General features: G+C 36.3%; 1 protein-coding gene and 1 long non-coding RNA gene across 2 annotated transcripts; one reads left to right on the forward strand and one right to left on the reverse strand.

Annotated features, from left to right (window-relative positions):
• The first annotated feature begins 1,346 nt into the window (after nucleotides 1-1,346).
• LOC122019466 (regulator of nonsense transcripts 1 homolog) lies at nucleotides 1,347-4,067 on the forward strand. Its single transcript, XM_042576927.1, has 5 exons — nucleotides 1,347-1,880; nucleotides 2,590-2,835; nucleotides 2,909-3,040; nucleotides 3,179-3,211; nucleotides 3,752-4,067. Exons 1-5 carry the CDS (start codon nucleotides 1,347-1,349, stop codon nucleotides 3,935-3,937), a joined length of 1,131 nt encoding a protein of 376 aa, XP_042432861.1. The 3' UTR covers nucleotides 3,938-4,067.
• Nucleotides 4,068-7,179: 3,112 nt separating this feature from the next.
• LOC122018513 lies at nucleotides 7,180-8,293 on the reverse strand. Its single transcript, XR_006121804.1, has 2 exons — nucleotides 8,129-8,293; nucleotides 7,180-7,281 (listed from the first exon to the last, which is right to left on the reverse strand). It is a non-coding gene; the product is annotated as an uncharacterized LOC122018513 (long non-coding RNA).
• Between the last annotated feature and the right edge of the window lie 3,422 nt (nucleotides 8,294-11,715).

Raw genomic sequence — 11,715 nt, forward strand, 5'->3', positions numbered from 1 at the left:
TTACCAATTTAAAGTTCTTATTTCAGTTCAGGTTGGTCTATAAAATCAAACTAGTTGCGTCGGGTGTGACATTTAACTTGTTAAAGAGGCAAATATAGGTCATGCTCATGACAAGATGCAAGTTACCGTTGCATATCAGAGAAAATGAACTAAAAGAGATTATAAAATAGCGTTTAAATTTAAAAATGTATTAATTTACAACAAAATGAGAGTTAACTGATGCAGTTTATCATACAATATTAATGAATGTCTTATTATAAGACAAATATAAAAATTAAAACAAAACGGCATATGATCACGATGGCAAAAGTTTACTAGTCATGTAATGGAGTTAAGAAACCTAAAAGTTATTTGATTAAAACAATGATTAATTAATTTGACTTAATTGAAATTTTTTACTAGTCACTGATAAATCAAGAATTGCTGTGGCGGGCTGCTCAGAAGTCCAATATCTTTTAGTTATGTGTCCTATTTAAAAGAAAATTTCTTATAAATATATCGTAATTAGAAATCAAATCATAAATATTTAGATGATAACTGGGCGCTCTTCTACTACACCATAACCCGGGAGTTAATTGACTACAAAGAATTTTGAATTGGGATCAGATCCTTTGGTTCACAAAGGCTAGACCAGTCCTTGGTCCAACCTTTGCATTGATGGGGGGCAATGGCTCCCACCTGTTAATAGGTGGGGGATTATTATCTTCCACCAATCCCTTTATTTTGGTCCATAAGTGAACCAGGATAAGAGGATTAGAGGGTCGATATTATCTTCCACTAATCTCTTTATTTTGGTCTAAAAATGGACCAAGATAAGAGGATCAGAGGATCCGACCCCTTTGAATTAGCTATCAATGATTTGAAATTTAAGAAATAAATCGTTCTTTGAAAAAAAAAATAGATACGTAGTGAAAAAGTATCCGGCTGATAAATAGAAATAGGGGCATTTTGACAATTGCAAAAACTATGAGGCTGCTCAAGAAACATATATTAAATAATAAAATTTATTAACATAACATCGAATTATTATTATTGAAATGGTTATTAATTATTGTTGTGCGTTACTCCATGATAAACCTAAACCATGTTGGTAATTCAATGAATGTGCACTTTCTAAATTTAATAATAATTTTACAAAATTATATAATTAAGATAAAATTTTAAGACCTAAATTGCAAGGCTTCTGTCTCACGGATGCCGAATTGATTACAGGTGGCAGATTCCATATAATATAATAATGGAGTAAGAAATCAATTTTCGCAAGAAAAAAAAAACACAAACCTCTACGACGGCCGGTCGCCCTGATTTACCTCCTGTTATCTACGTAACCTGGGACGGGGCTAGCTATGGCGGCGCAGTCGGCCAACAACCTCTACGAGACGGCTTTGCAGCCGGACACCGGCGGTCACGCGTACACTTTCCTCGAGTTCAACACCCAGGACGATTTCGACGACTACATGGATTTCCAGGATCTCTCGCAGCCCTCCCGATCCCCCGCTGGGCCCCATCCCCAGCCACCGCCCGAGCCCGCGCCGGACTCCTCAGCATCCGATCATCTTTCTCCCGAGCCCACCTCGTCGCCTTCCTCATCGACTCCCCTCGGCGGTCCTTCCTCGTCCTCCATGGCCATGGGGGCCGCTGGCGGGCAGGCGGCTGCCGCGGCGGTTGATACCCTGACTGCCGGGATGAACGAGCTCAACTTCGAGGAGAGTGGGGATGAAAGTTACGAGTCTGGCGAGAGTGATTTTACGGAGCACGCGTGCCAATATTGTGGTGTGGAGGATCCGGAGTGTCTCGTCAGGTGCAACATTTCGATGTGCTGGAAGTGGTTTTGTCGGTTGCAGGGGAACACAGGGGGTTCTCATATCGTGAATCATCTGGTATTTGAACATGCTAAGCACATCGCATAACTGAAAAACATCATAAAAGTTATTAAACGATTTTCTATATATTTTGCCCTCTTTATATATTTTTATTCTCAACTCCCTCATATGATACTCAATTTAACCATTTACTTAATAGTTTTATTTTTTGTTAGAAAACATAAGAGCCCATTATGGATACTTGTTAAGGCCGCCTACATTATAATAGTCTAATTTGAGATGTTCACTCCCTCTTTTAATAATATACTTCCTTATGTTGGAAACATATATTATACGGTTCTGTCAGAAAAATAAATTTAAGTTTATTGACCCCTCAAGTTAGCAAAATTTGGGAGAAAGATAAGTTTTTTTTACCATCGTTAATCCTTCTATTCATTCATCTATTTCAATTTTCATCTGCCACATTCTGAAGTTTGATTACTAGACTAGCCTGATAAGTGAAGTATAATTCACTAGCCATCTTGGTATCATATACTGCTTTATGTTATAAATCATTGGGCTACATTTAAAGGTGGTATTTACATTTTTAATACAACATTTAAGCATATGTTAGAGTATCTTGTTGATTTATACAACTTCCATTTGGTTGATCGTTAAGAAACTGCAATTGTTTATTTTGTTAGAGCTGCCGTTGTTGAGTGGGATGCCATTACAGAATATTGCATTTCTGGTTCATGTGTTTTTTTTTTATATTAATTGATTTTAGGTGCGAGCAAATCACACGGAAGTTTGGCTCCCCGATGACAGTCCACTCGGAGAGACTATTGAATGCCATAATTGCGGTTGCAGGAATGTTTTTCGTCTTGGATTTACTTCTTCTACAACAGGAAGTGGCGCCTTTCTCTGCAGAGAACGTTGTTCGAATGTCAATGTAACAAGGGGCATGAATTGGGATCTTAGTCAATGGCGTCCACTCATTGAGGATGGATGTTTCCTACCATGGCTTGTTAAGGTTTGGTTCTTTCACTAACATTTTGTAGCTGTTCTGCATGCCCACATATCACTTACTCTGGTTTCTCTTACAGGTACCTTCAGAACAGGAACAACTTAGAGCATGGCAAATAAGCGATCAACAAATGAACAAACTTGAAGAGTTATGGAAGAATGAAGAACCACAACCTGTTTCATTGAAGTATGAAGATAGAGTTAAATACCAGGTTACTTTCTGTGCTGACGTTGATTCTTTTATGAGGTTTCTTGGCTTAGTCTGTTTTTAGGGCCTCTACTAATCAGTAGGGGGGTTTATTGCATATACTTTTCTTATGTGAACTTTTTTTTGTTCTTTTGTTTTGCAGTTCACAGCAATCCTTGATTTTGACTCTGATGAGGTATGTGTAGTTTCATTCTTGCCTTTATTTGTGCTGTTTAAATTGTTTGATTAAATCAAATGAATTGAACTTCTTCCATTGAACACACATGCGATAAGTGATTATAATAAGGAATTTTTATTCGTGACCTTGCCATTTTTATTGCACAATCTTAATATTCAGGCCAATTTAACTTAGGTTAGAAGAATGAATATATTATATGTCTATTTTTCTATGCACATAACCATGCCCAATAATAAGGTATATGTAATTAATATATGTATGTCATGGTTTTACTTTTAGTTGTTTCTCATGATCATCCTTTAGCGGTGTGTTAGTTCCAAGTTTTAATTGTTTTTCCAATCTTTAACAATATGTTCGCTTATATTTTGTACACTGAGATGTCGGCCTTGATAAAAGGGGTGTAGCCTACTTTGTCATTCCTAAGGTTCTCTCAGCTTTATTTTATATTTTTATTGATATCATTTGTTTTGATTGTTATTTACTTTGTTTTTCTCTGTAGTCGATCCTTAAACTGAATCTTTGATAACGTTATCACAGGAAGATAATGAACTCAGCTTGCCATTTACTTTTAGAACTCGCCACAAGAAGGATGATCATGCAGATAATCCTCATAACAAGGATGGCAAAGGGCTTGGAACATCTGATAATTATGGTGGTAGTGATGACGATTACATGGGAGATAGTGATGACGATTATGATGACTGCTTACGAGGATATCTTTGATTTTGCATGATGGAGGCAGCACCAATCAAACCTTTATCCCACTTTCATCTATATTTAAATGGAATTATATCATATTTTTTTTATTTTTGCTTGAATCTTCTTGCATGATGGGAAGCTTGAGAAAAGATTATATCGGGTTATTTTTTTCAAGAAACTGTTTACTGTTCTTGGAATTTCAATCTTTGGAGAAATTGTCTTGAATTTTAACTCATTAATTCATAGTCAATTCAAGGTTCTTTGTACCCAATTAACCTCTAGGTTTCTTAACCCGGTTATAAACTTGTCATTGTGATCATATGCCGTTTTGTTTTAGATTAAGGCATTCAATCGGTAAAATCAAGCCCCAATACAAATATAAAAATTCATATGCCGTTTTGTTTTAGATTAAGGCATTCATTGATATTGTATGATAAATTGAATCGGTTAGGTCTAAATTTATTGTAAATTAATGCATTCCTTAAAATAGTTAAAATAGTACGAGTACCTTGTTGTCAACTTAGTTGCAGTCTAGGTGGCTTTTGAACTCTATTTTGTAATCTCTTTTAGTTCTTTTTGTCTGATGTGCAACAGGAACTTGCATTGTGTTATGAGTATGTCCTTTATTTACTGCTCTTATTCTCTACTAGTTTGAATTTGTAGACCAATCTGGACAAAAATAATTATAATAAAGATGATTACATTACTTTAGATGTTTTTTTATAGTCCGTCTTTAAATTATATGAAAAAAGATAAATTATTAAAAATATATAATTAGATTGTCAAATTGGAACTTGAACAAAAATAAAGTTCAAATTAGTAAAGAAAAAGTAAGATAATCCCGATATCTTGATGTTAAAATAATTATAATAAAGATGATTACATTACTTTAGTTGTTTTTTTATAGTCCGTCTTTAAATTATATGAAAAAAGATAAATTATTAAAAATATATAATTAGACCGTCAAGTTGGAACTTGAACAAAAATAAAAACTTCAAATTAGTAAAGAAAAAGTATGATAATCCCGATATCTTGATGTTACGATCCAATTAATCTAAAAATGATCAGTCTAATCCTATAGAAATTTTTCATCGATCATCAAAATAAATTTGAAAATACAAATAACTCCTCATCTAGTCATCATCGTCTTAAATTTTTATTTTCACGAATGAACGATAGTAAACAAATTGAGCGCTCAGACAAATTGGATTGGATGCTCAGTTACAATCCAAATTGTACTATTGTACAAAGAGAAATACATGAAGAAATTTTATTCTTAACAAAAAGAAGCTACCTTAGAGTCATTTTCTCTCCCGTCATCTCAGACAACATCTCCCATGTCCGACATGGTAACGCTGCATAAAACTCTGAGATGATAGAAACCAACTCTATGATTAAAAAAAATGATTACGCTCATTTTTAAGTGCTCCTCCGTTGCTCGCCATAAGACTTTGTGAATGAGAAGTGAATTACAATATTAAATGACCTCTTAGCTAGGAGAAATTTATTTCCTAAGGGAATAAATCACATGAGATTCAAATTTACTCATGTGGTATAAATATATCATTCAAATACCAACTCAGTTACGCCCGTGGGATGATAAACATGAATTCTAACATAGCAAAAGGTGATGCGGTCACCTTAGGTGGCTCAGTATCATCAATCTCACTATAAGATATAGATAGGTAAATATGACAAATCATCACTACCTGAGTATCAACCCCTTGGGGCGATAGAAACTAATTCTATTGGCAACAAAAGATGAAATTATCACAGTCTCTCGGTCCCTCCAGGGTGGCCCTCCATTGTATAGTATAGAAGGGAGATAAATCAAGGGGGTTTCGCCCAACAACAGCAGCGCATGAAAAGAGAAGTTGAGGTAACTAGCGGAGCATTACACACCAACTAGGAATCGACCTTAGACCTATTGGTAACAACATCCTTGCACGAACCAACTGCACCAATCCATGGGGGTGATAGTAACCAATTTTATTGTAGCAAAAAGTGATTACACTCATCCAGACATCTCTCACAGCCTATCTCATCCCAGGACCAACATGGAAGAGATAAATCATAATGACTGAGGAGGCAAGTGGATGAGGAGTGAGTTATATAGGGTGCAAAGATTTATGCCCTGCTTGCCCCGAGATTCGGTACCCCTCAACCTTAAGTGACAAATCTTTATTCACTTACCACCTCAGCTATGCTCGTGGTCAATAGATGAAACCAATTATATAAAAAAAAAATGAACCAAATAACATCGAATCTAGGATCGATAAAAACCAATTCTCTAATGGCAAAAGTGAGGTACTCGCCCCCAATGCCCCCGCCCCAACACAATAAAAACCAGCTTCCATGCAAAGGTGTCAAAGAAACGGAATTTTTGTTCCCATGTACTGCTACAAGATCCACATCTTTTGAAGATACATTAGCATCAAGCTCCATATCAACAATTCCAGCATACGTTCAGCAATTAAACATTGTAAAGAATCCCCAGATGATATAGACAGATGATCAAATTTATTTCAAGATTGGCCCTGGAGGAAGGCCAATGACCCTGGGCCCAGAATTTAAGAGGCCCTCAAAATTTTTCTTTAGTATTATATATTATAAACATATAATTAGGGTCTTGAATAATTGGACCCAAATTCATATTTTAGAATTTTTTGACATTGCCTTTTTCTTTTACCCTTTTAAGTTGCAATTTGCAAAGCGCAGCAAACAAATGGAAAATTGGGGATTTGTGGCTGAGCTAAACAAACAGTGAGAGCTATGGCCCGTGGAACAGAGAAGAAAGACTCAAAAGCAGAGGTCTTCTCTTTTTTCTATTTGAAGCTCTCTATAGTATCTCTTTTTTTCTTTGACTGATGTGCAGCTGTTAGTAGGACTTGCGTTTTCTTTTCTTCTTCTTCTGCTCACTTTAAGTCTTCAACCACTACAAGAAAAAAAAAGACTAAAGATAACAATTTTTCACCGTTGTCGTAGGCAATTTACAAGTCCTGTTCTTAAAGGTACACGCTCCAAGACAATAGTGAAAAACCATTATTTTTTCTTTGAGTGTGTGCTTTTAACAATAATTTTATACTGTCTACGACAATGGTAAAAAATCATTGTCTTTGTTAGATAAAAAACAAAAAAAATTAATATATAATTTTTTAATATTATAAATCTTTCAAAATACTAAATTTGAAAATAAAATTTAATATACAATTTTCTAACATTCGAAAATAATATTTACAACACATGAGATTTTTTTTGCTTAGATGCCGGTGAAGAGGCGACACTGCAGCTCCCAGTGTTCCTTAACCTGCTAAAGTTTCTCCATTTTTTCAACTTTTCGCCATTCTTCCTAGTACTCTTCAGGACACCTGCTCGAATAAAGATATATATTACAAATCAGAAATCAAAATTGAACACCTGATTCTAATTGCACAGTCTAAATGTCACATAACCATCAAATAATTGAAATGTAATATTATTACATTTCATGCATCTAGACTACAAGATAAGCTTCTAAAAAAAAATAGACCTCAATAGAAGAAGAATTGTATGAAAAAAAACAAACCTCTTGCAACTGTCAGCAAATTTGAAAGGCATAGGTGACAATAAGAGATAAATTTCACATCAACATTCAACCATTAAGAAAGAATCATGTGAATCATGAGCAGATGCTGCTGTGACAGGAATAAAACATCAAAATTCAAAAATCGGCAAGAAAAAAGTGAAAAAGAGGGACACAATTTACATTAAGTAGTGATTGATCACAAAGTATTAAACATTTATCTATAAGGAATCTGAACTTTTTACATAATTAATAATGAAACAACCAAACTATTTAGAGCTATTATGAACACTATGTAAAAGAGTTAATTTCATTTAAAGTATACGTGTTTCATAGACATAATGAACTATTATGAACATTACATCATTTCCATCAGGAACAAAACCTTGCTGAGATTCATTATGAACAAGAAGTTTGATTTACATAATTGGTAGTAACATGTATGCAAAAACAAAACAACTAAAAATTGTAAAACAATAAATATGAAGGTCAATACTTAGAGTTACTCAAGGAACATGAATACTTGCAATCAAGCAAGAGTTAGCAAATAACATAGAAGCTCAGTAAACTGAAAGAAAAAAATCCCTGGTGACACAGTTTGAAGCCAGAAAAACTGAGACAAAACAGTTTATCAATACAAAACAATATAATACCATGTAGTAGATGAAGTTCGGAATTGGGTGATCTAGAACATCCAAGTCGGCAGCTTTATCAAAAGCATTGATGAACATCTACAAAATCAATAATTAGGATTTCATACCAAGTCTCTATAGCATTTACAAATCATAACAATCAGAAAAGGCATTCTTATAGTTAAAAGCCACCACAAATTTGACCAAATTAAAAGGAGCTATACTAATGAAGCATTGTGCAGTCATATAAAAGAAAGTCCTGTAGCATCATACAAGGTTTTTTTTCCCTCGAGATGGCTGGAAACATTTTGACACTTTGCATGTTTGGTTACTAATTTTAGGTTGCCCGTAAACTAGGAATTGGATGTGGGCCAAAACCAACAAACTGACAAACATGTAAACACAAAAGGCTCGAAAAGCTAAGGCCTAAGCCTTGCCTTAGCTAAACTGGATATTGGAGTAACACATGAAAACTAAATAACTAGAGGCCACTAATTAAAATCCCCAAAACATGTTACTGAAAAAATAATGATTATTTTTTTTTGAATATCTCTAGTTCACATCAGACAAAGCGTGTTGATGAGACTTAAATCTCCAAAACATGTTATAGAAAAAGAATGATGAAAACAAAAAATTGAATATCTCTGGTACACATCTGTTCACAACTGCGAAAGTGAAAAATATTTCCATAATACATTAACACTCGTAAAATGGGGAGTTGAAAATGCAGTATCAAGCAAACCTGCAAAGAATATCTTGGCAACAATGACCATGGCTAGGATTGGCTTCCGCCACAAAACCAACCATAGAGAGATCTGCATACAATTGAAATAAGATGCTATCACTAGAATGCATAAAACTGTGAGATCTTGAAAAAGGAAAAGCTAATGAATAGCTGAAAATCATGAAAAATGAAAAAGGGAAACTATGAATAACACTACATATAAGAGATGAAGAGATCGAGCAGGACAAGGAAAGTTACGCTATCTAAAAATTTATCAAAAACTGGGGTTGTTTAAGAGAACAAAAAAATTGAGCCCTTCAGCCTTACGAAATAATGGACCAAGGAGGATGGGAAAAATAAAATCAATGAGCAAAAAAATCATTCACATAAAGGCACACAGTTCGAATCACCTAGAATACTAACAACTGGAAGTAGGAAAACCAACAACAGACAAGGTGAAGAATTACGAAGGGGGACGAAGAAAAGCAAGGAGGGTCGAGAGGATAATACCTTACCCTCACCCAAGAACTCTGGGAAGGAGCGGCGGCAACAAGGAAGGCGTCGTGCTCCGTCGGATGATGGGGCTCTAGCGGCAGTGAGGGCATGTGAGATGGTTGGGAAGGCGAAGGGAGAAGGAAGAGCAGTGGAAGGGAAGAGCCCTGTGCGGTCGCAAAGTGAGTAGCAGAGGAGATGGAGGAGCAGAGGTCGACAAAGGTAGCTGTGCTTCAATAGGCGTTGCGGAAAATGGCCACACGCGACTGAAGGAGGAACTGGGAAAAAAAAGTTCGGGTTATAAAATAATTGACATTGTCTTAGTCACCAAAACACATACACACAACGATTTAATAAAACAATTGTTTATTAGCATATAAATATTATTAATAGACAACTGTTGATAAAAATTAGGTACCAAAAAAATAATCTAAAAAATAATGATTTTTAAAAATTATTATCTTTGACATGCATAAAACAACCGTTTATTAAAAACTATTGTCTTAAAAAAACGAAAGTATCCAACAATAATGATTTTTAATAAAATCATTGTTAAATGAAAAAATGATAATCATTTTTTTAAAAATTATTGTTTATTTAGATGGGGTTGCATCTCAAATTTTTTGTAGTGAACAACTCTTGTTTTTTTTTTTTTGTCGTTGCCTTATTAATTTTTTTCCCTTCTCAACTCTGTTTCTTACCATTATTTGTGGAATTTTCAAGATGTGGCTTTTTTTCCCTTCGCAAGACTATTTTTCTTACCATTATTTGTGGAATTTTCAAGATGTGGCATAGTTTTTCTATTCGTGTACTACATGCTAATCCCTTAACCCATAAAATCCAATCTTTAATCTTCATTTTTTTGTATATTTGAAATTTTGAGCTTTCGGGAATTAAATTTTTTAATTGTGAACTTCGATTGTCATTATGAAAAAGTGTCCTAAAATTTTTGTTGAATTTGGTACTTTGGAGGAGACCAGGAGAATTTTGTTCCTATAAGTACCAAAAATTAATTTTGATATAATCAACCGAGTTAAATTATGTCCTTCATTTTTTATGCCTTGTATCTCAGTGTGCAGAGACTTAGAAACACAAGAAGTCGAGCGAAAGACGCAGCTAGCAAGAAGGATAGCAAGGGAAGTGAGTCGATAAGCTTGGTGCATCTGAAGGACAAGGTGCTGCAAAAGAGTATATTAGCGGACAAGAAGGAAGCACGCTATGCATCTAAGGGATGAGAAGCCGAGGAGGAAGTCTGTTCGAGGAGTAGATTGGAGTTAGATTCGGGTGAGCTCAACTCCGGATGATTGGAGCATCACCCAAATGAGCACGGGAAAATGATGGTTTGGATGAACAGTACTCAATGCGTCTCCAATGACATTGAAGACACCTCAAACTGTTGGACCCCGTGGTAGTTTTGATATGATCAACCAAGTTGGTTAGGTCCTGCGTTGTATTTGATCCCTGTGTCTGAGTATGCAGGAGCTTAAGAGCACAGGAAGTCGAGCAGAAGACGCAGCTAGCGAGAAGGACGGCACGGGAAGGGAGCCGACGGGCCCGGTGCGTCCGAAGGACGAGAGAGCTGCGGAAGAGTACTCCGATGGGCGTGAAGAGCGTGTGCGGCGTTCGAGGGACGTTAAGTCGGGACGGAAGGCTGCTCGAGGAAGGTCGGAAATTGGGTTCGGGTGAGCCCTATTTCGGTTGGCCGCAATCACCCAAAAGATCGGAGTGTCGGAAGTCAAAGTGGAGCAAAGAAACAAGCTGGAATGTTGAGCTGCCAGCTTGGAGGCGCCTCCATCAGGCTTGGAGGCGCCTCCAGCTTGAAGGCGCCTCCAGCCTTGCTGAAGGCGCCTCCAAGGGCGCCTTCAGGCTTGATGAAGGCGCCTTCAACAGGTCAAAATGACCGTTTGCGTTCGGATAGAGTTCTATCCGCTGACCGAGCTGTGGAGGCGCCTTGAACCTTGTTGGAGGCGTCTTGGACCCTCGGGATAGAATTTCTAAAGGCTATTTAAAGGCCCCTGGAGCTAGGAATTAAAGAACAACTCAAGCAATCAATCTGTACTCAATTCCTAGCAACTAAGTGAGCGTTCTAAGTGTAAAAAGGCTTCTCCGCCTACAGTAAAGGAGATTCTGATAGTAGAGCTTTTTCATTGCCCTGGATTAACAACCTCCTTGGTTGTAACCAGGTTAAATTCTGTTTCTGTTTCTGGTTCTTTTTCTGTCTCCTTATTTTAGTTGCTGTTATTTATATTGCTGATTTAAATTCTGAGTTGAAATCCGAGGAGGGTATTTTTAGTTTTGTTTTCAGCAATTCACCCCCCTCTTGCCGGTCTCCGCTGCACCAACAAGTGGTATCAGAGCCTGATCGCCTCAGAAGGACTAACCGTCAACTGAA

Source organism: Zingiber officinale, chromosome 9A (genome assembly GCF_018446385.1).
Source record: "Zingiber officinale cultivar Zhangliang chromosome 9A, Zo_v1.1, whole genome shotgun sequence".
NCBI lineage: Eukaryota > Viridiplantae > Streptophyta > Magnoliopsida > Zingiberales > Zingiberaceae > Zingiber > Zingiber officinale.